At 40.3% G+C, this 23,744-nt stretch overlaps 1 protein-coding gene across 3 annotated transcripts in view; it reads left to right on the forward strand.

Moving 5' to 3' along the window:
* wipf2b (WAS/WASL interacting protein family, member 2b) overlaps window positions 1-23,744 on the forward strand; it is a 51,953-nt gene that overhangs the window by 13,322 nt on the left and 14,887 nt on the right. For all 3 annotated transcript variants that reach the window (XM_080213400.1, XM_080213402.1, XM_080213401.1), the window contains exons 2-5: window positions 15,171-15,303; window positions 15,635-15,767; window positions 16,263-16,412; window positions 20,497-21,153. In XM_080213400.1, coding sequence (XP_080069526.1) covers window positions 15,238-15,303; window positions 15,635-15,767; window positions 16,263-16,412; window positions 20,497-21,153 — 1,006 coding nt within the window. In that variant the 5' untranslated portion in view covers window positions 15,171-15,237. The remainder of the gene's footprint in view (window positions 1-15,170; window positions 15,304-15,634; window positions 15,768-16,262; window positions 16,413-20,496; window positions 21,154-23,744) is intronic.

A 23,744-nucleotide genomic window follows, 5' to 3' on the forward strand; every position in this document is an offset into this window, starting at 1 on the left:
GAGAATGTGCAAACTCCATACCTTCACCCAAAGCTGGAATTGAGCCTGGATCCCTGGCACTGAGGCAGCAATGCTAACCACAGTGCCACCATGCCACCCAAATTTTGCATCCATTTATACTGCCAATACATGGGTTGTAATCCAGCGCAGTGTCCAACCTTGTTTTGTGCCAAAGAATTGCAGCAAGGAGGATGATTGATTTTGCAAAAAAAGTTACATGGTACATGATCCACATGTACACTTTCACTGTATTCTATTGTGTGAGGCAGACGTTCTTAAAAATCTAGGTTAGACAATAAAAGTCCAGTTGGTTGGCATGTCAATAGAAAGTAAGTTGTTATTGTCGCAATACTTAGCGTCAGAGGCATTGGATAGCTGAGGAATAAGGAAGGACAGGGAGGATTGCTACTGGAGGCATTTGTAAACTTTTATTTAAAAAGTGTACAAAAGTGAAATATTTCAGATGATGAAATCTGAGATAAAAGCAGAAAATACTTGAAATACTCAGCAAGTCTGGCAGTGTGTGTGGAGAGAGAAACAGAATTGGAGTTTCTGGTCAGTGAATTTTTATGTCATTGTCGTGAAACTCTGTTTCTTCCTCCTTTGATGCTGCTTATGTTAATTGCTGTAAAAATGAGAAATCACGATTTCAAGGGAAATTTTAATTTATTAACTTGGGGTTTGAATAATATTAGTTATTTTTGAGATCTCTTTTGTACCCTCCCAAATTTCTGTCCTTTACTCCAGGCACTGACTCATTTACATGTATAGATCCACTACGGGATCTATTTATAGATCCTTCTGGTATCTTGCACATGGGCAAATCTAGGCAGTGAATGTCAGTAGATCATTCTTCCTTTGGAGCAGAAGAGGTGAATGACGTACAATTATAGTCCAACTTAATCTTATTCTTATTCAGTGTTCGTACCCATAAAAGGGCGGCACAGCGGTTAACATGCACTGCTTGCCTCATGGCAGTCGGGACCCAGGTTCGATTCCAGCCTTGGGTGTCTGTGTGGAGTTTGCACATTCTCCCCTTATCTGTGTGGGTATCCTCCGGGGGCTCCAGTTTATTCTCATAGTCCAAAGGAGTGTAGGTTAGGTGGATTGGCCAGGCTAAATTGCCCCTTACTGTTCAAAGATGTCTGGATTAAGGAGATTTGGGGGGTAAATGCATGAGGCTATGGGGGTAAGGCGGGAAATGGACCTGGTTAAGATACTCTGTTGGTGCAGATTTGATGGGATGAATGGCCTCCTTTTGCACCATAGGGATTCTATGAAGAATCACAAGGTAGCACAGTCAAGAGTGGCTGATCTTGTTTTCATTCTGCTAGCTGAAAGGATACGAGCCAAATGTAGTGCAGTAGTTGACATTAGCTATATTGCCTTATTAAATCTGGGACCTCCTGTTTCTGTGCTTCGTTTCACATAGCGGACTCATTGCCAAGTGAACCGTGAAGGGAAACAAAATGCTGATTTATTTTTTTCATAGAATCATAGAACAGCAGAGGAATAGTGAGCATGTAATGGCTCTTTCAAAGAGCAATGCAGTCCATCTCACTGCCCCCCCCACCCGCCCCCATCCTTGTAATTTCTTTCACTCTCAAGAATTTATCTCAATCCCTTTAAAAGGTGACTGTTTAAATGGTATCCACTGCCCAATGCAATGTGTTCCAAACCCTATCAACGTGAGGTAAAACCTTTTTTTTGTACAAGTCACTTCTAGTTCTTTTGTCAATCATTTTAAATCTGTGCTCTCTGGTGTCGACCTTTAAACATTGGAAACTATTTCTCTTTATTTAGTCTCTCTTCATGATTTTAAACACCGCTATCAAATCTCCTTCCTCCTTAACCTTGTTTGTTTTTAAGAAACACGATCCAGTTTGTCTCTAGTCTAGCCATGTAGCTGTAATCTTTCATCTGTGGAACCATTGTAGAGATTTCTTCTAAACCTTATCAAAATCTTCATGGCCTTCCTAAAGTGTACAGTTCTTTACTTAATTGTAATCAACTCTTTAGAATTCTACATCTGAACATCACACAAAAACGCAGTGAATCATTTTCCATTTTTGTAGATTGTGTCCCACAAGGATTTGTGTTGGGGCCTCAACCATTCTCCCAATTAATGACTTAAATGAAAGAATGAAAAGCCACATATCTATAACATAAAAGATAATTAGCAATGTAATTCATGTAGTTAGAAACATAAAATTACAAATAAATAATAGATTAAATGAATGACAAATGGATTTCAATGTGGAAAAATGTGTGGTCATCTTCTTGGATATAAATGAGATAGAAGAGTATTTTCTGAATTAAGTAAAAACTAAAAACAATTCAGTCTAAAGTTACTTGGGAGTCCAGGTACAAAAATCATTAAAATGTTATGGTACAGAAAATAATCCAAAAGGTCGATGGAATGCTATCTCGAGGACTGGAAAAAAAAAGGGTAGAAGTCATGCTTTGTAGCTATATAAGGCTCTGTTTAGATCACTCAGAATATGTGACCAATTCTGGGCACAACTTCTTCTGATATATTGGCCTTGAACGAATAGATTTGCCAGAATTACACCTGATCCCTCAAAAGTTAAATTATGAGAGATTAAACAAACTAAGGTTGTATTCCCTGGAATTAGAAAGCTAAGGTATGGTTTGATAGATATTTCCAAGATTTCAAGGGGAATAGAGAAGATAGATCTGGTGGGAGAGAGACTGTGGATCATAGTTCAAAAATTAAAGCCTGACCTTTTAAGAATGAAATCAGGAAACACATTGGGTGTTGGAAATTTGGATCTTTGGTAATAGTTAATTTAAGAGACTAATATTTATTATCCAAAAGTATCGAGAAATATTGAAACAAAATCATGTATATGGAGTTAAGTCACAAATCAGCCATGATTCCATTGATTGGTGGCGCAAGCTGGACGGGCTAAATCATCTTCTGTTCCAATGCTGTTTGAGGAAGTTAGTTCAAAATAAAGCACACCGCAACTGTTGGGAGAAAGAAAACAATGATCTATAAGTTTTTTCTGGAAAGAATCAGACTTGAGACATTTTGAACAAAGAACAATACAGCACAGGAAGAGGCCCTTCGGCCCTCCCTGCGACATTCATGCACCCAACTAGACCATTTGTTTGTATCCCTCTATTCCCAGTCTGTTCATGTGGCTATCTAGGTAAGTCTTAAACGATCCCAGCGTGTCCGCCTCAACCACCTTGCTTAGCAGTGCATTCCAGGCCCCCACCACCCTCTGTGTAAAATATGTCCCCCTGACATCTGTGTTGAACCTTGCCCCCCTCACCTTGAACTTGTGACCCCTTGTCTTTGTCACCTCCAACTTGGGAAATAGCTTCCCACTGTTCACCCTATCTATGCTCTTCATAATTTTATACACCTCTATTAGGTGCCCCCCCCCCCGCCCATCCTCCGCCTTTCCAGGAAGAACAACCCCAGTTTACCCAATTTCTCCTCGTAGTTAAGACCCTCCATACCAGGCAATATCCTGGTAAACCTTTTCTGTACTCTCCAAAGCCTCCACATCCTTCTGGTAGTTTGAGAAAAAACAGATCCCTACTGAGATGTTAATATTTTGGATGAGTATTAAACCAAAAGCAGCAGATACCTGGAAAACTGAATTTGAATTTTGGACATACTAAGCCCTGGACATTTCTTGACTGTGGTCATGATCATGATCATAGAGCAGAATTCCCCCTCCTAATCACATCCATTTGTTGTTAGCCCACAAGGAGTCAAATTTATTCAGCGTGGGCATGTTTTTAAGTGCTAGGATGATGGTTTTGTGTGATTACCTTGTACATTAGCACAGTGAATCAGTATGTCTGTACATGAGCTATTGATATCCAAACACAAAGCATGTGTATGGTGTGATGGCAGCACAATTAATTGCCAGAGATTTGTAAGAACTAACTATAATGTCATAGAGAAATTGGCCATTTATCAGTATTTGATTTGAACAAAACAGAGGAGTAGGAAGAAGATGGTGTGCTCAGCCATGTTGAAGACTGCAGATCAAATGTGCAGGGCTAGGTCACCACAGCCAGAGTTACATGATATGACATTTGTCACATAGGATCTCATTTAATCAGCCATCCTTTCTGTGTACCTGGTGACATGCTCGTCGATTTATTGCATTGATGAGTCTGATCCCTTTAATTCTTAACGTTACAGTTTGTGCCAGTTCCAATACAGCTTATTTCATAATGACTCAGGACACTCCAGCCTGTGGGCTTGTATTGTAATGGCCTAAGCAGAGCAACTAATTTACAAAGCAATGGTAATGAGCATGGGACTTTTTAGTTTGGCCAGACTTATTTCTGTTCTGCACTTTCAAGAACAATTTTATAAGATTGACAGTATACAGTTCACGAGTAATTAACATTTCTTGCCTTTATCCCAGAACTATAATCTATTAATCCAGCCCCTAAAGAGGCTTTGCTGACACTTTGTTGAGGAGTTTTTCATCTTGTTACATTCATATTGTATCCCTTTCATTCATTTGCCATTTTTAAACTGAAAATTTTTCACATTGTTTCAGTCTCTGAACAATATTGCCTACCAATTTGGAGGTGGGAAATTCATCATCCTATGTCACCTTTTTTGGCTTTTTTCCCAGACCCAATTGGTCACTCGTTTTATATCAAGTTACGTATATTCTTGCAACATCAGATTTCAGACCCTTCTAAATAAATACCAGAGGATTCTACCAGACAAATTCATGCCACCTTGAACGCTTCAGAGGTCACAGAGGTTTATTTAGCACTGTTAGCTTTGAACTTGAGGGCCCTATACTCAAGAGTGAGATACCCGTAAAGGAAGCAGATTTTGAGAGGTCAAAGATAAAGTAAACAAAGTTACTAAATGCCCGTTAGCAAAAATCAGTATTTGCAAACCCGAGTACCTGTACATTCCAGGCACACCATTATATCTGCAGATTTTGACCATTGTGAGTGCAATTAAACTTTGCTGATGATCTTAATGACTTTGATTTGTAGTTTGTAATGAAGCTGTTGGTATTCTGTAGGTGGTTCTCAAAATTTCATAGGATCTTATGTCACATTGTAAAAGGATAAATAGACACAGTGTTGTTCATAAGTATTTGAAATGCTTGTGCAATATACAGATCAAATGGCTGTTCCTAAGGTGATAGAATGGCATTGGGGAAGTGAGATGGTCTGTCTCTTGGGTTCGGCAAACTGCTGCAGTCAGGACTGTCTTTCATTCCAGTTATTTCCTGTGCTGTCTGCAGACAAACTAGCTCGTTTGCAGACAAACTCCACTGAGGATTCCAGCATTCCAGTCCCAGCTTCAGACGTGGGTCTTTTTGAGGTTAGCAAATGCTGCTTTGACCTTAGCCCTAAATCTAAATGTAATTAATTTCCCCCATCACTCTTGCCCTCACCTACCATATAAAAAAAATCGTTTGACAGTTAAAAGTTTCGTACCACTTTTGTAAGGTGCCTGATGTTGACATATTCTAACATTGGTGAGGTTGAATCATGGCCCAGGGCACTAAATGTGGAACGAGTAAAAGGCTGAGTAGTATTCCATAACTCAGGTCTAACAAGGCGCTGCACTTTCAGTTCTGTAGAATGAGGAAATCAGTAAGGTGTGTAAACATAAGCTCCAACTTGTTTTAGCTTGGAGGGTGTGATGTTTGTTGAAGACATGATTTAGCTTGTTGGTGAGGGAGGTACAGGAAAACATTTATTGCAGAACAACACTAAAAGTGCTGAAAGAGCAACTTTCTATTGGTGATGTCTTGCTGAAAAGAAATGCAAATTTAAAAGCAGTATGGAATGAAGCATATTTACAAGCCTGTTCATTGAATTACCTGAAATACTGAATGCTTAGTATTTTATAGCAAAAGTCCATTCCGCCCATTGACGTCCAGGTCTTTTTTATTCCCCTACCCTTTCTCCATATCTTTTTTTCCTTTTCAAAGGAAATTCTTGTAGCTTTTAAAATATATTAAAGATTGTGATTCCGCCTCCATTTCTTGTAGAACATTCCACATCTTAAGCCTAATGTAACTATCTCCTCTTGCATTCTTTTGAGAAATGTTTAAAATATTTTGCCCTCTAGTTACAAACCCATTAAGCAGCGGAAATCGTTGTTCCAATTTACTGTACCAAATTCTCATAATTTTGAACATTTCTCTAGAACTCCTTTTAATGGATTATTTTGACTATTAGTTCCTTACCCTTGCTCAGTGTTCTGTAAGCATTGTAGAACACTGATATAGTACCAAAGAACAGCATTCTTTCAAAAGCCAAAATAGTCAAGTATGCTGCTTGATCTTAGCACTCTGTTATGTTATGGTAGTTAGTAACTGCTGAACAATGGGAAGAGTCTGTCAAAGATTCTAAAAGAATACTTCGAAAGTAAAATAAAATTAACTAACAGCTGAGCTTGAGTAATGAAGGCGGTGAGGCGAAGATTAGATTCTGTTCAAATATTACAGTAAAGATTATGCAATGATCTGTACCTGTAGAGTACTTACTGAGTGACTTGCTGATTTGCAGCAGGATCAGGAACCCTGAGTCTTTGTGCCTCTCTAACTGACGGGTGTTTGTTTAACATTCCAAAAGAAATCCCACTAAGATAAAGAGTCATTCAAATTGATCATGGCTGATCTATAATTTGTCCCAGCTTGTGATCCCAATGAATTAAGTACTTAATTTTTTTGACAACTTATCTCTGGTGTCTCCATATTGTGTGTCAGTTTAGCTCATATTAATCAGCAGAAAATTTTATTTGTATTTGCTAATTTAATCTGTTTTAGCTGTAACATTGCAAAAATTAATTGTAATGACCTAACTAAGTTGCTTAAATGCAGTTGAGATAAGATCAGCCTTGAAATTCTGACCCTGATTGTTAGCTGGAGAAATCCACAATTATTACAATTGACAATTAAACTAATTTTTATACTCAGGCAGATAGATTTTTAAATTTTAATATGTCTTTTGTGATGGTGCTTGTTTTATGCCATCTTCAGTGATTCAAATTTTGTAAATTGTCTGGATGATGGTATTGCTGGCAAGACTAGAACTTATGCTTAACTGTCATTACCTAGAGAAGGTGGTGGTGCAGTTTGAGTGTCTAAAGCGATTCCCACACTTCAAAGTATGGAGCTGACTCTGGGTGACGAAGAAACAGTAGGCTGTGTCCAAGCTGTGATGGTTTGTGATTTGGGAAGAACATGGTGAATCTTATCCTATCAGGTGGTGGAAATCTTGGGTTTTGACGGTAAACCCAAGGCAGCCTTGACATTGCTGCAGTGCATTTTAGAATCATAAAATTCTGTAGTGCAGATGGAGGTCATTCGGCCCATTGAACCTGCACCGACCAGAATCCCACCACCTATTCTTATAATCCCATACATTTACCCTAGTCCCCCTGACACTAAGGGGCAATTTACATGGCTAATCCACCTATCCCACACATCTTTGGACTGCCTTCATTCTGTAGGTAGTAACATTTTAGCCATGGTATGCCAGTGCTAGAGGGATGGATTGTGAGACTGGTGGATTAACTGCCGATTGAACAAATTGCTGTGTCCTGAATTTGTCATTTAGTTGTGCCAAATTTTATTCATGATTTATCTTTTCCTTTTTATTTACCTGTCTTTCCATTAAAGGAAAATTTAACTGTATTACACCATGTTTTTGACACAACTCAGTCAACCTCAAACTTTCCCTATATTTAAACAAATTCTGTCAGCTCAAATTTCAATTTGTAAGAAATGAGCTTTACATGTATACTATAATTTGAGGTTGTGGTTTGTGTAGATTGAGTTAGGTGATTAATTTGACTGTACAAAATCATATTTGAATCAGGGACAGCTTGCACAAAAGGAATATGTTTGTGGTAACAGACCTGTGTTTCAGAATTGGCTGGAAGAATTTTTTTATGTGAGTGTACAAAAAATCCAGGGTGATTATTCTAGTATTTCCCCAGGATTAAACGTTAGTAATTCAACTATTATTTATATTTGAGGATGAGTTTTAGGCTGCGTTTTATCACGTGCTTTTCATTCCCTGTTTTGTTTCTACTGTTAGTGCTGCACGTTGTTATATTATTGGTCTTGCACAGTAATCAGGGTCTGATTGGAATTCACCTGCAATATTTAATATTATAACTTTTTAATTAGCATGAATTTGTATCAAACTAGTTAAATAGTCTGCTTTTAAATGTCCCTGGAGTTTTGGTACGATTTAGCTTCAACTATTATTATAGGCAGGAGGGAAGGGGGTTTCATATAAACTGCACTGATTTTTCCCCTCAGCACCCATCTATAAACACAAAGGTCTTTTGACTTGCTTTTCCCTTTATAAGCAGTGGCATATTTCACAACCCTCTGGTTTTGATGTGAAATAATTTCTATTAATAATTCCAAATCAAATGTGAGATAGGATGAACTCAAAGGGTTTATTTGCACATACTCGTGGGAAATGGGTTGCAATGTTGCCTTCTTTCCATTTAGATTGTAAATGAAAGATAGAGAAAAGAAAGATTTGCAATCTTCAGCCATTTTATAAGTCTTTGTTCAGTTTTTAATTTTTGAAAAATATATAGTGTGAGGTCTTAGCCCCTTCACACTACTAAGAAATATCAGACTGTCTTTGTGAACATTTATAACTATTTGATTAATCTGATACCATGATGAAGTCTAGTCCTATCCTTGCTACCATTCTTGCAGTAGTCAATTTAGTTGAAAAAAGTAAGAACCTGGCCATTCTCTTCTTCCTAAACTGGACAATGAGCGTAAATGCAATACTGTCCTGCTGCCCCAGACTAAGATCATATAATTTTTGCCTGTGAGATTTAACAACTAGCCTGATGAATTAGTTGAAGCATTGGGAAGTATAAATCTTCAGTTTTGTGTTATTTTATATAGTTTTCTGGAAGGCTTCGTTGTCTCTTTGTACTACCGAATGGGATTGCAGACATGGCAAATGAGATGGTGCACATGTCATCAAAGGCAAAGACCACATGTGGAATTGTTTAATTATGTTCTCCACAGGCAAAACACCATCACCAACAAACATAACTAGTCATCAGTTCAATCAGGTTTCGTATTACTGATGACCATTGGTCTTGTCCCAATATCATAGATAATCCCCATCCAAAATATGAATGTAGTGAATATGACTTTTGTCCACCAATGCACGTAAATATTTGAACAATTTATAAAGGTCTGTGATAGTATGATTGCGTACAAATGTTTAAATCCCCTATTTCCTTGCTTATTCTGGATATGGAATATGTACCATGCTATAAATATTTTTCAAAAAATACCGTAGCAGTTAAAACTCTGAATTTTTCGAAGCATTCTAAAAGTAGTAATTTAACTGTCAGAAATACTGCCAGTAATGTAACCATTTTGAACTATGTAGAATTTATCATTCAATTGCTAAATTTGTTTTTAAGTATCTGGTTGTCCAGTGGGAGTGGACATTCTTTCGTTGCCCAGACAAATGGTAATTCATAAGTTTAAAAACAATAATACACACCAATGAATTATTGCTTAGTGATTTGTTAAGCTTGCCCTACCAAAAAGTTTTCAAGCAACATGTTAACCCTGCATGACTAAAATAATTGAAAAGCCAAGAATAACTGCATCAGTAATGATTGAACATGACTGCAAAACCTCTGCTAGTTTCCCCCAAAAAATGCCTTTTGGAGGTCTCCTAAAGGATGTATCCAGACAACTAAAGTAAATCACTGTAGTTTCTCATTGTTGATCTTGATGCTGTTTAGGGTAAGCTTGAAATTCTATTGAAGCAGCAGCTGTCAACATATTGGCTGGTTTCCAGACAAGCTGATGAAAAGGCTGTTCCATGGCATCTTGTTTAAATTCCTGCTGTACAAATATCTGTGGAGATGATGATTTTATGGGTGTTTCACACTTGTGAAAGAACATTGGTTAAGGTCATTGTCACCCAAAAACAACTAATCCCGCACAGTGGGTTCATTTAACCAGCAGCTTGTGAGGGGATAAAGACTGGCTGAAATCATGAGGACGTGGCTGGCGGAGGGGAAGTTTAAAGCTGATGCAGTTTTCTGGCTAGTCCCTGTTCAGCTTAAAGGTTAGATATTCTCTAATCCACTGTTGCTTTAAGCTATTGAAATATTAGAGAGCAGATCCAGTAATTGGGAAAATGGTCTTCCTGCAAATAATTTTAAAAACACGACACACATAATGAATGAGTCAGTTCGTAGGTTCAAGTCCCATTCCAGAGATTTAGCATATTATCTTGGCTGATTGTTGCATGCTGTACTAGCGAGTGTTACACTGTTAGGTGTACCATTACTTCTGCAGTGACTGGTTGGAGTTCATTCTTTCTCTGAATCGTAAGCGCATTGATATTTTATCTTTTTATCAGGGGTTAATTAAGAAGGCAAATGGAATTTTGTCCTTAATTGCTAGAGGGATGGAGTTTAAAAACGGAGATTATGTTGTAGCTGTATATGGTGCTGGTGAGGCTACATCTGGAGTACTGTTTGCAGTTTTAGTCTCCTTACTTGAGAAAGGATGTACTGGCACTGGAGCGGGCACAGAGGACATTCACTAGGTTGATTCCAGAGTTGAGAGGGTTGGCTTATGAGAAAAGACTGAGTATACTAGGGCTATTCTCATTGGAATTCAGAAGAATGAGGGGGGGATCTTATAGAAACATATAAGATTATGAAGGGAATAGATAAGATAGAAACAGCGAAATTGTTTCCACTGGCGGGTGAAACTTGACTAGGGGATATAGCCTCAAAATAAAGGGAGCAAATTTGGGATTGAGTTGCGGAGGGACTTCTTCACGCAAGGGGTTGTGAATCTGTGGAAATCCCTGCCCAGTGAAACAGTTGAGGCTACATCATCGAATGTTTTTAAGGCAAGGATAGATAAATTTTTGAACAGTAAAGAAATTAAGGGTTATGGTGAGCGGGTGGGTAAGTGGAGCTGGGTCCACAAAAAGAACAGCTATGATCTTATTCAATGGCAGAGCAGGCTCGCGGGGCCAGATGGCCTATTCCTGCACCTAGTTCTTATGTTCTTTTTGCGAGATTAAGATAGGAGAAATTCAGGAGGCATTTCTTAACTACTACCTGAAACATGTTTGCTCCTGTCTGGTTTAATGTATATACTTAAGGGGCAAGAGTTTTGGTTTGTACCAATGTCTGAAACAAAATTTATTATTTCAAATTGGATTTTCATAGTGTTGTACTAGCCCTGGTTTACAGCTGCCTGGCAAACTAGAAAATCAATCAAGGCCTTAATGTCCAAGCGGTGGAATACTCAGTGTAGTTATCACTTCAAATGTAGTTGCTTCTGCCTCAGTTTGTATGGTTTGGTCATAAACAGTTCCCTCATTCGGTTAAAGATTTCTTATGAAGGTGGGTGGGTGGCTGGCCTGAAACCGAAACCCAGGTTATGTACTTATCCATGTGAAATCTGAATTGATTGACAAGTTTAACACTGCAAGAAATAACTGACTTTTAATTACTTGTGAGCAGTTTCTGTCAGTCACCTTTCACAGCTTGGACATTAAGGTCTTGATTGATTTTCTAGTTTGCCAGGCAGCTGTAAACCAGATCTAGTACAACACTATGAAAATCCAATTTGAAATAATAAATTTTGTTTCACAGACATTGGTATGAACGAAAACTCTTGCCTCTTTACTCAGAGGGCAGTAAGGGTGGTGGAATGCCCTGCCTGCAGCAGTTGTGGACTCACCAACTTTAAGAACATTCAAATGGTCATTGGATGGGCATATGGATAATATTGGAATAGTTTGGGCTAGAGGGTCATTAGATTGGTTCCACTGGTTGGCGCAACATCAAGGGCCGAAGGGCCTGTACTGCACTGTAATGTTCTATGTTCTTAAGTATATGAGAGCTTTGAGATGACAAAACTTCTGTAAATTCAGTGTGCCTATAGGATTTATGTCTCTTTATGTTTGACTTGTACTTCCAATTAATTTTACTTAATGACCCAATAAAGCATCTGCCTGGATTATGTGTTTGCCTTCAGTCATTGGGAGCACTTTCATCCCTTGGGCCTGGCATTTTTCATTTGTTCGTGGGATATAGGCATCACAGGCAAGGGCAACATTTATTGCTCATCTCTAATTGCCCTTTAGAAGTTGGTGGTGAGCTGCCTTCTTGAATCACTGTAGTTTGTGTGGTGTAGGTACACCTACAGTACCTTTAGCGAAGAAAATCTAGTATCTTGACCTGGCGGCAGTAAAGAAACAGCAGTGCATTTCCAAGTCAGGATGATGTGTGATTTGGAGGGGAATCTGATGGTATTTCCATGAGCCTGTTTCAAGTAGGTACAGGAAGTATTGTGAAAGAAACCTTGGCAAGTTACTACATCTTGTAGGTAGTACAGATGTGCTGGTGCACTTCAAGCTTCATTATGAGATTTGAGCACTGTGGCAGTGTTAATAGAATGCTACATTGTTACGAGTCTTTTTGACATAAAAGCTTTTGTGACCATATTTTGTAGAAGAGCAGAAAAATCTGCAGATGTCCTGGCCAAAGTTCCTTGTTTCACCATCAGGGCAAAGCAGATGAATTGATTATTTTTCTCATTTCCTGTTTGAGTCTCTTATGCACAAGTTAGTTGCTATATTTGTGTACAAAACAGCAATGCCATACTTGCAAAAATAATTAATTGACTGTGAAACAGCATCTGATATACTGCGGAAATTGTATACATTTCAGTTCTTCAGTGAAGTTATGGATTTAGCTGGGGATGATCTCTCTGTGACTTATTCATTAGAATAGTTCAGAGTCATTGCTTTGATTCCAGTCCAGCAGGTTTATTTGGTAGCACGAGCTTTTGGAGCAATGCTCCTTCATCAAGTGCTGCCAAATGTTGTGAAACTTCTTACTGTGCCCACTCCAATCCAACACCAGCATCTCCACATCATTGCTTTAGTTATCAGTGGAAAACCATCTTATTGTTTATCTAGGGAATGCTGCTTCCCAGATTACTTCATTGGTCAATTTGTTTGAGTTCATACTAAGTGTGGGAGTGTTTGTGGCATTAATTCTTTGTACTGAGCATGCTAAAAAGTATCTGGAAGAACTTAAAGTGGACTGTATTAAAGAGGACTGTTAATACACTGTCCTATTTGCATTATTTGATATGTGATCTGGGAAATTATAGGACTAGGGATTTAGGGGAAGGAGTAGTGCAGAAGTATTATCACTAGACTAGTAATCCAGGGCCTGGGTCCCTGGGGGCTCGGGTTCGAATCCCACAATGGTAGATGATGGAATTTGAATTCAATAAAAATCTGGAATTGAAGGTCTAATAATGACCATGAATCCATTGCTGTTTGTTGTAAAAACCCATCTTGTTCACTCACGTCCTTTACGAATTCTGACCTACATGTGACTCCAGATCTATAGTCTTGTGGTTGACTCTTAAATGTCCTCTATTTGAGGATATTTGAGCGACTTAGTTCGAGGAGAATAAGGGATGGGCAACAAATTCTGGGCTTGCTAGCAATGCCTATGTTTATCGAAGCGCTAAACCTAACAAAATCACATGTATGTGAATGGATTTTGTTGAGGGTCAGAAGAGTGGATGATTAATTCCTTGTTGTCGGCTGGGATTTTCTTTGCAGTGGGCAATGCAAATTTAGGACTCAGACATACAAAGTATGATTCTTCTGCACAGATATGTCTTGATGCCAACATCAGGAGATGATGCTGCGGTGCTCCACCTGTCTGAAATTTTCATTTTATTATCCAAGCCTTTGTGAGAGAATGTCCCAGTTAGTTTCAAATTAGGTAAGTTCTGTACGAAGAGCCCATCTAACATAGGGACAAGAGATATTTCAACCAACAACCCCAGTCGCACAACAAAGACATAATGAATGATGTTTATGTAATGGGCTACTCTAAGAAAGAAATGTTGAAGATTTTTTGGGATAAGTTCGTGAGTCGTCCCAGGCCCAGATAAGTTTTCAGTTGTGGTGGTGCAAGAAATGGAACCTCGAGGAGGTATGGCTGCTTACAGGTGGAGGCAGATCCTTCAGACAGAGGACTTGTGTTTCTTTCAAGTGCACATGAAGAGGGCAGTAAGAAACCATGTCGTTCTTTTTGCTGGTCATATTGCTCATTAAAATTGAAAATGAGAGGCTGCTGCGAGCAAGTGAAAGAAGTGCATGACTATGAAGTATGGAGAAATGAAAATAGGACCAGCCCTTAGGCAGATCACATTGAAACCTTGGCCAGTGCATAGCTGCATTCCTTAAATTATTCAGACTCTCCTAGAAGTATTCTGTGCAATACTACATCACTGGAAAATGTGTTACAGCCCTCGAGAGTGCAACATCAGGATGATTCTGTAACACTGGAATCTTAAATTGGGAAAAGATTGAGGAAACTGAATTTGCCTGAATTGAAAAAGGCTAACCTAATTCTGAAGGTGATTGATAAACACTCATCCAAATAATTGTTTGTATTCAGAAAGGGATTATACAATAGGGGGAATAATTCAGAAATGAAGTGCAAAGGCATTGTGCGAAACAGTTCTATCCATGGCTAACCCCTGCTGCAGGGATTGGATACTGCAATTGTGTCCATTTTCCTGGGTGACCCGATGAGTTCCTACTCCTGATTTCTATCTTGTGACCCTGCTAGAAAGTGCGTTATGTGACTGTTGAGTCAGGATAATAGAAGTGTCATGCCCTCACAGTTGAATTTTTGCAATTGCGCGCTACTTTGCTTAATGCTGTGAATGTCTACCTTGCTTAATAAGAAATAGGAGCAGGACTAGGCCATCTAGCCCTTCAAGCCTGCCCTGCCATTCAATAAAATCATGGCTGATCTGAAGTGGATCAGTTCCACTTTCCCGCTTTCTTCCCATAACCCTTAATTCCCCTGTCCATCAGAAACCTATCTAAATATATTTAGCGAGGTAGCCTCCACCACTTCAATGGGCAGAGAATTCCAGAGATTTATTATACTGGGGTACTGATCCAGAGATGACTGTTCGTCATCTCTGGATCAGTACCCCAGTATAATAAATCAGTACTTTCTGGAGAAATGTTGAGGGGGTGGGAATTTTGAAATACTAATCAATAATGATGTAGAATAAGTCTGTACCCTGATTGTGCGGTTTTTACATATTTTTCAGGTTTATGAATGACCCAGAACACTGTGTGAAATACAATAGAGACTGAGCCAGCAGGCAGTGGGAAAATATGCCAATACCTCCGCCACCCCCACCCCCACCTGCTGCACCCCCTCCACCCCCAACCTTTGGTCAGGTAAGAAGAAAGGCATGCGAGCACGGTCTATGGACAGTTTGGGCAGTTATCATTTTGGTTAAAAATTAGCACATACTGCTATGGTCTTTCAGATATTGTCTATATTATTGCATCAGTTGGAGAAACATGAAATATATGTGTGTCGCATATCAATACAAGACTGCATAAACAAAAGTGTGCCAAGAAGCCCTTGCTACACCTGAACATTTTGATCCAAGGACATTGTAAAAAGCCTTATATAGATACAGTCTTCAGTTGTAATTTGCTAAGAGCTTTGTAGCAATTTTTCTTTAAGTGCATCTTTATGATTAATTTTAATCTTTTTCAACAGGCAAATACAGTTATACCCAAATTGTCCAGAGATGACCAGCGTAATCGAGGAGCACTCTTAAATGATATCACAAAGGGAGCCAAACTTCGAAAAGTGACCAATATAAATGATAGGAGTGCCCCGATTCTTGAAAGTAAGTGGCAAAAGTAAAAGAGCAGTGATGTTGTTAGAATTTCAGCAAACTATGATGGTGAGTTTGTGACATTGAACAACAATGTTCACTTAAATTTTAAAAAGCCCAACCAGTACAATTACAAATGTTGTCTTTTCAAACTTGAAACCAGTTTAAAAAAGGCACTTTGAGTTATCTAAAGTTATGGTGAAGTGCTGGTTATCTCTGCTTCGTTTTGAAGGCAGTTTGAAATGATGAATCTGAAGCACCAGACAAGAAATGTATTGCACAACACTAAAGTTTATTGGTTTAGTTCAGTTTTTTTATTCGAACGCAAATTGGCTAAATAAGTTTGCTGATAGTGGGTCGGCTAAGTACGTTGCTTTAAATTACTTGCTGACTTATGTCTGAACTGAATTTTCCTACTTGTGCTACATCAGATGCTTTGGCATCACTGAAGTCCATCTGAAGGCTAATTATCTAATTGTGTAAATTTAATATTTTTCTTATTTGCAGATGCTAAAGGAGGAGGGGGTGGTGGCGGTGGTGTTGGAGGTGGAGGATTTGGTGCAGGACCTATTTCTGGAGGACCAGTCCCATCAATGGGTGGTTTGTTTCAGGGTGGAGTTCCCAAGCTTCGTCCAGTAGGACACAGAGATAATTCAGGTACTTCAGCTGAATAATTGTTGGAATGTGAGCCATAATTTTTTTTAAGATTATTTATTTTGTTTAGTGTATGCATTGTCATACCCAAGCAATAGCTTTGAAAGTGACTAGATGGATTTCTTTAAGTCCGCCTTCAAGTTTAGCAGCAGACACTCCTCAACAATGTGAGTCATTGTTTAGACTACACCATAGCTGCGCCCTTGATGGTCTTAGTTACCCCACTGATGTTGGGGGCTGCACAGAGGTTGTGGCTAGTCCAAAAGCAATTCAGAAGGGTCCGCTGTCACTGTGGGAGAGTAAAGCTGAGTGGAATCACACTGGAGTCTACCTTGAGGGTGGCCTCTGGTGGATGTTTTTTCCTGCCAGTCCTGCTGCTATCAGTTCCTCAGTTATCCCTCAGTGTGCTGGGTTTTGCCATGTGGTGAGGTGTGAGGGAAGGCATATTGTTTAGGGGTTGAGGAGGTCCTTGAATAAGGGCATGCTTGGGTTGGAGAGACCTTTTCCTGCAGCTTACCTGTACAGTTACCCTCCTGATGTAACGAGAGAAAATGTTGCTTGGGAGTGGGAGTCGGGGAGGTGAGTCTGTCAAAGTGCATCTATGATGATGCACGTTGTTGAGTTGCACATGATGGGTTTTACACAAACAGATTGATAGACTGGTATGCAGTATTCTGGAGTTGAGTACATAATGATAAGAAGTGCTCAGGGTCTTGACATGTGATTCCATGAGTTTACTGAGGAAGTTAATGCGGGCTTTAATTTCTTACCTATTCGCTCAGGGGGAATCATTGGCTAGCATTTATTATCCATCCCCAACTGCCCTTGAGAAGATCATAATGGTTACTTTCTTGAACCAGTGCAGTCTGTGTTGTGTGGGAACGCCCATGGTGCTGTTAGGGAGGGAGTTATAGGATTTTAACCCAGCAACACTGAAGAAATGGCAGTGTATTTCCAAGTCAGGATGGTGAGGGGCTTGGAGGGGTCTTGCCATACGTGGCGGTGTTCCCATACATCTGCTGCCCTTGTCCTTCTAGGTGGTAGAGGCCTTGCATTTGGAAGGTGCTGTCAGAGGAGCCTTGATGAGTTGCAGCAGTGAATCTTGTAGATGGTACTTAATGCTACCACTGTGTGTCGGTGGTGGAAGAATTGAATATTTAGTGGCGAGTGGGGTGCTAATCAAACAGGCTGCTTTGTCATGAATGGTGTCAAAGCTCTTGAGTGTTGTTGATGCTGCATTCTTCCAAGCAATTGGAGAGTATTCCATCATACTCCTGACTTGTGGGCAGGCTTTGAGAGAGTAAGAAGATACTTTCCACCGAATTTCCATTCTTTGACCTGCTACTTTAGCCACAGTATATATATATATATGGCTGGTCCAGTTCATTTTCTAGTCAATGGTAACCCCCCCAGGTTGTTGTTAGTGTGGAGTACAACAATGGTAGTGCCCTTGGATGTCAATGGAGAGGATGGTTAGGTTCTCTCTTGTCGGAGATTGTCATTTCCTGACACTTGTTTGGGACAAATGTTACTTGCCATCTATCAAGCCAAACTTGCATATTCTTCCAGTCTGCTGCATCTGGATATGGACTGCTGCAGTATCTGAGGAATTGCGAATGGTGCTGTATATTGTGCAATCATTTACAAAAATCTATACCTCTGACTTACTGATGGAGACAAGTCATGAATGATGCAGCCGAAGATGGTTGGGCCTTAGATATTACCCCGAGGAATTCCTGCAGTGTTGTCCTGGGACTGAGATGATTGACGTCCAACAATCACAGCCATCTTCTTTTGTGCCATGCTACACTGTCACCTCACTGCTGGAGTTCAGCTCTTGTCCATGTTTGGGTCAAAGCTGCAATGAAGTCAGGAGTCGAGTGGTTCTGGCAGAACCCAAACTGAGCGTCAGTGAGCAAGTTATTGTTGTGCAAGTGTTGCATGATACTGCAGTCTTGATGTGATGTTGCCTGTATTTGTGGATTCCATTAAGGGTGACACCTAGAAAAACAAGGTGGGGACTTTGCTTCTATCTCTGACTTTCGAGGATGATGTTCAGTTTCAAGTTAGTAGAGGCACCGTGAAGGTGGAATGTGCCAGAGACTGTTCTGTTGATGCTTGGTTTTAGATACCATGCCATGCAGTAGTTGGCCAGCTTTACTCTATCATCTTTTAGTGTGTCTTCCAGCTCTAGGAAGCCAGAGCCAGTAAGAGCACGTGGTATAGGGTGCAACATTAGGATGAATAAATGTTTGGCTAACAGGAAGCAGAGGGTAGGGATATTGGGTATTTTTCAGGTTGGCAAACTATTAACTAGTTGAGTACCACAGGGATCAGTGCTAGCACCTCAACTACTTATAATTTATTTCAGTGATTTGGATGAGGGAAAGGACTGAATGTATGATATCTACATTTGAAGATCAAGATAGTTAGGAAAATAAGTTGTCAAGAGGATGAAAAGAGTCTGGAGAGCGATACGGATGAATAAAGTCAGAGGCTAAGATTTGACAGATGGAGTATAACATGAACCTGTCCACTTTGGCTGAGAGAATTGAAAAGCAATATATTATTTGAACGGAGAGAGATCACAGAAATAGCTCTTACAGAGGTCTCCTGATACATAATGGAATGTTGGTGTTTATCGCAAGGGGAGTGGAATATAAAAGGGAAATTTTACTGCAGATATACAAGGCCTTGCTATTACATCTGGAATACTGTGTACAAGTTGGCTTTCCTATTTGAAGAAATATATAATTGCGTTAGGAAAAGTTCAGAGAAGTTCACTGGACTCATTCCTGGGATAGAGGGCATACCTTATGAGAAACACTGAACCAGTTGGGCCTGAATCCATTTGAGCTTAGAAGAATGTGAGGTGATCTTTTTGGAACACAGTGGGGGAGTGGGCCTGGGTAAGATATTCTGTCAGAGTCAGTACAGGCTTGATGGGCCAAATGGCCTGCTTCTGCACTGCAAAGATTCTGTGAAAGCATGAATTAAGGTTTTGCAGCACTGTGGGCAAAATCAAACTCTGCCAGGTTTTATTATTCATGCTGTTATTGTGTTTGGCTCCAGTTTTCCTGCCAGCCACTAAACTAGAACTAGGTAAAGGTCAGCAGCGTAACTACGCACTGAAGCCATTTTAGATTCTCCCCCATCATTGATACAAAAAAGTCAATCATGTAACCTGAAACAATGAGGTGTGTAAATATTTTACTGGATTTTTTTTCTAATTTCCCTCGCCCAGAAGTTCATGATAATGGAGAACATCAAGAATTTGCATTCATAATTACTGTGTGATGACTCCAGCTGGTGTGGGATGGGATAAAGACTTAATTGCAGTTGAATAGGATGCCTTTGTGTTTGAATAGGCAGCCAGGGCTAGCCATCCAGCATCATGTTGAAAGAATGATAATTTCTCCCAACTTTTCCCTCTTCCAACAGTGTCAACTTTTTACTATTGTATTATTTCATGGGCACTTTCTATGGCACCTTTCCCAAGTAAGATTGCGAGTATCTCTATCTACAGTTGCCGTTCTCATGCATGGGCTGACGGTGGGGAATCTGAACACTCTTCTAACTCAGGGATGTTCAGGTCATTGGAAGCTATCCTACTGCTGATCAGATAACTGAATTGTACATCTTCAGGGAATCCTACAGTGCAGGAGGAGGCCATTTGGCCTGTCAAGTCTACACTGACAGCAATCCTACCCCAGGCCCTATCCCCACATATTTACCCCGCTAATCCCTCTAACCTGTTCATCCCGAGACACTAAGGGTCAATCTAGCATGGCCAATTGACCTAACCCATACATCTTTGGAGTGTGGGAGAAAACTGGAGCACCCAGAGGAAACCCACGCAGATTCAGGGAGAACGTGCAAACCCCACACAGTGACCCAAGCTGGGAATTGAAACCCAGGATCGTGGAGCTGTGAGGCTGCAGTGCTAACCACTGTGCCACCATGCCGTAATCTGAATTAGTTTCATTCACTAGTCATGGGGCAAATTCACTAAATCATCAAGAAGCCCAAAGTGAAGTTTATAAAGTGTAACACTTTACGTTTCAACCATATGTTCTTTTTATTTCAGATTCTACATCCAGTAAAACAGCACTAAATCCACCTGGCACAAGATCTGCTGCTCCACGACCTCCGTCCAGCAGTAATCGTTATAGCGATGATTCTGATTCACAGAGTAAAACATCTCCACCAGAGCTTCCAAGAGTTCATCGACCTTCATTACCAGATCTCTCCAGCACATCTCGCCCCAGTAGTGCCGGTGGCGTGAGGCATAGCGCATCAGCACCGCCACCGCCTCCACCAGTTGGAAGACGTACAAATGCGCCTCCACCACCTATGCACAGCGGCAGAACTCATTCCAGTGGACCATACAACAGAGAAAAGCCTTTGCCTCCTACTCCAGGACAAAGGACTCCTGGCAATCGAGATGGACCTCCTGCCCCTCCTTCAGTCAAGCCTCCCCCATCCCCAATAAATGCTAGGCTTGGTAACATTCAGAACCAACCTTTGCCACCCCCTCCCCCACCTTACAGGCAACCACCCCATGTACATAATGGCCCTTCCAGTCCTGGGAATGAGACTGCCCCAGAATTGCCACAGAGACACAACTCATTATCACGCAAGTCAGCAGGACCAATGCGGGGAGTTGCTCCTCCGCCTCCATCTCCTTCACCCTCCCAAAACCGACCACCACCACCTGCTAGAGATCCGCCAAACCGAGGTGCAGGTACGAGATTTCTGTATGTTGAGTTTAATAGAGATCAGATATAGTGGATGACTGATGGAACTCTGAAGCAAAGCACATTTTGTTAGCAATAGTAGAAATATTACCTTGTGTGTTAAATGGATTGATCTTCAGAGCTTTCTGGAAGGGTCGGGAGAGGAAATTTTAATTGAGGTTCCTGCTGCTGATTCATTGATCAGTATTGAAAAGTGGATATTGGATGGATGCAGCATCATGGTAAGCTGTGAAACACAGGAACCATCCCCCTACCCTGATCAAGTAGCTTTCCAGCACTCACCATGGCTGCTGGGGGTTGCTGGCAGGTAATGGACTGTACACCAGCCTGTGAGTGACTTGGGTGAGGTGAGGGAAAATTGAACTGAAGTACCTATTTATTTTATGCAATTTAGAAAATTATGTTGTGATATTACGAAATAAACATGCCATTAACAGCTACAATGTGCTTAGGAGTAATGTCTTCAAGTTTCTTTATATTGTCCAGTTCAAAGTGGATCGATGATAAGGTATGAATGTTGGCTGAGGGCCTCTAATTCAAGGCACTAAACCTGAACAGAGTATGATTAAGTGGTAGTGATTAGGTAACATAGAGCTATCATTTAAAATAATATTTATTTTGCAAGAAAGTTAAACCGAGGCAGATAAGGAGTTTCTAAATGTTCTACTGTCTGACAGAATGTGTTGGGATAAGAGACAATACAGCAAGTTTTGAATTTTGAGCATTTAGAACGACATGCCCTTGGTTGCAAATTCTAGTGTTATGGTCTGAGTTTGCAGTTCCCTTTGGGAATATTATTTTGACGTGCAGAATGGCAACATCACAAGGCACAGACATTCCAACTCCTGCCACTGAACCGAGAATGAGCAAATTTAATCTGTGGAAGAAAGGAGAGCAGTTCTTCTATTTTTAAGCCAAAGGTGATGAGAATGGCTGCAAGACACAAACATTTAAATTTGTTGCCAATCACGTCAGAGAAATTGTTTAATTTTAGTGCTGGCATATGGCAGCGTGCTGTGGATCAGAATGGTGCTCCTGATGGCAACTCATGGAGAACTGTCATACCATCTTTGTTCAAGTACAGTACATACGATGGTAACAATTTTTAAGTAACTACGTCACTGGAATTCCCATGAAAAAAAATCAAAGATGTTACTGATTCTGATAATTTATCATCGACCCAAAAACAATTTAAGAAAGTGTGTTTTGTTTTGATGCAATGATCTGGAGAGAGTGCCACCAGACATTGGTAACGTAGAAACTAGAAGCAGGAGTAGGCCCTTCAAGCCTGCTCAGCCATTCATCTCGATCACAGCTGCTCATTGAGTGTAATGTCCTGATCACCACTTGCTTCCTCCTCCTCTCCCGCTCCCGCTCCCTGTCTGTCTCTGTCTCCCTCTCCCCCCCACCCCAACCACCACCACCAGTTTTTGGGAACATTTTTTCTGAATCTACAACGGCCATAGTGAGAGTTTTAGACACCCCCTTACAAGAAGAACTGGAGAAACTGCAGTGTAGATTCCATAGGGTGTTAGCAGAATGAGTGGTTGCAGTTCAGAAGAAAGACTGAAAAAATTGATAGCTTTTTTCTCATTTGACAGATGAACCTAAGGGAGGTTTTTTGAGATTGTGAAGAATTATCAGATAAATAGTGATAGATTTGCTTCTGCTGATTGGTGAGACTATAACAAGAGGACAGAAATTTAAAATTAGAAAATCTCTACAATGAAGGAGGAGGCCATTTGGCCCATCATGTCCCTCTGAAAATGCATGCCACCAAGCTGTTATTCTTGTAACATTTCATATTTATCCCGCTAATCCCCATAACCCACACTTACTGGACCACTAAGGGGAAATTTACCATGGCCAATCCACCTTACGTGCGCATCTTTGGCCGGTGGGAGGAAACCTAGGCAGACACGGGGAGAACTTGCAAACTGCACACCGACAGTGACCCGAGGGTGGAATTGAACCCGGGTGTTGTGAGGCAGCAGTGCTAGCCACTGTGTCACCTTGCTTGTCCCTCAAAGAAAGAATTAAAAGGGAAACTAGAAAAATATCTTTACACAATAACTAGTTGTGATGATATTTGGCAAAGATTACCGAAGATGTATAGAGAGTAGGTGAAAATAGATTTAATTAGGGGCTTCATGTGCATAAAAGCTCCAGCATGCTTAATGGGCCACATGACTATTTTCTGTGCCAAGGCTTTCTATCATTCCATGATATTTGGGACCAATATCAGCAGTTATTCCTAGCATGAAAAGGAAAACACACAGATCAAGCCTGTATGCAGAGTTCTGGATGTAACAATTCTGGAATCATTTAGGAAACCACTCTATCCTGTGTTGTTGGGAGGATGGTCATTCTGGAAGACTGAGTTAAAATGAGGACAACTTGTGTAAAACAATGAAGGGATTTGAGAGGTTAAGTACAGGATGGGGGAAGTCAGATAAGGGATAATTCAGATCATTTTAAAATTAAAGCTAGGACATTCAGGAGCGAGATCACCAAGTGCTTTTCACAAACTAGAACTGTCGCAAACGGCCGTGCTTGCTGGGTAAAGTGAAATTTTCAA

This window comes from Carcharhinus amblyrhynchos, chromosome 27 (assembly GCF_965287045.1).
Source record: "Carcharhinus amblyrhynchos chromosome 27, sCarAmb.v2.hapA, whole genome shotgun sequence".
In the NCBI taxonomy this organism is placed as follows: Eukaryota; Metazoa; Chordata; class Chondrichthyes; order Carcharhiniformes; family Carcharhinidae; genus Carcharhinus; species Carcharhinus amblyrhynchos.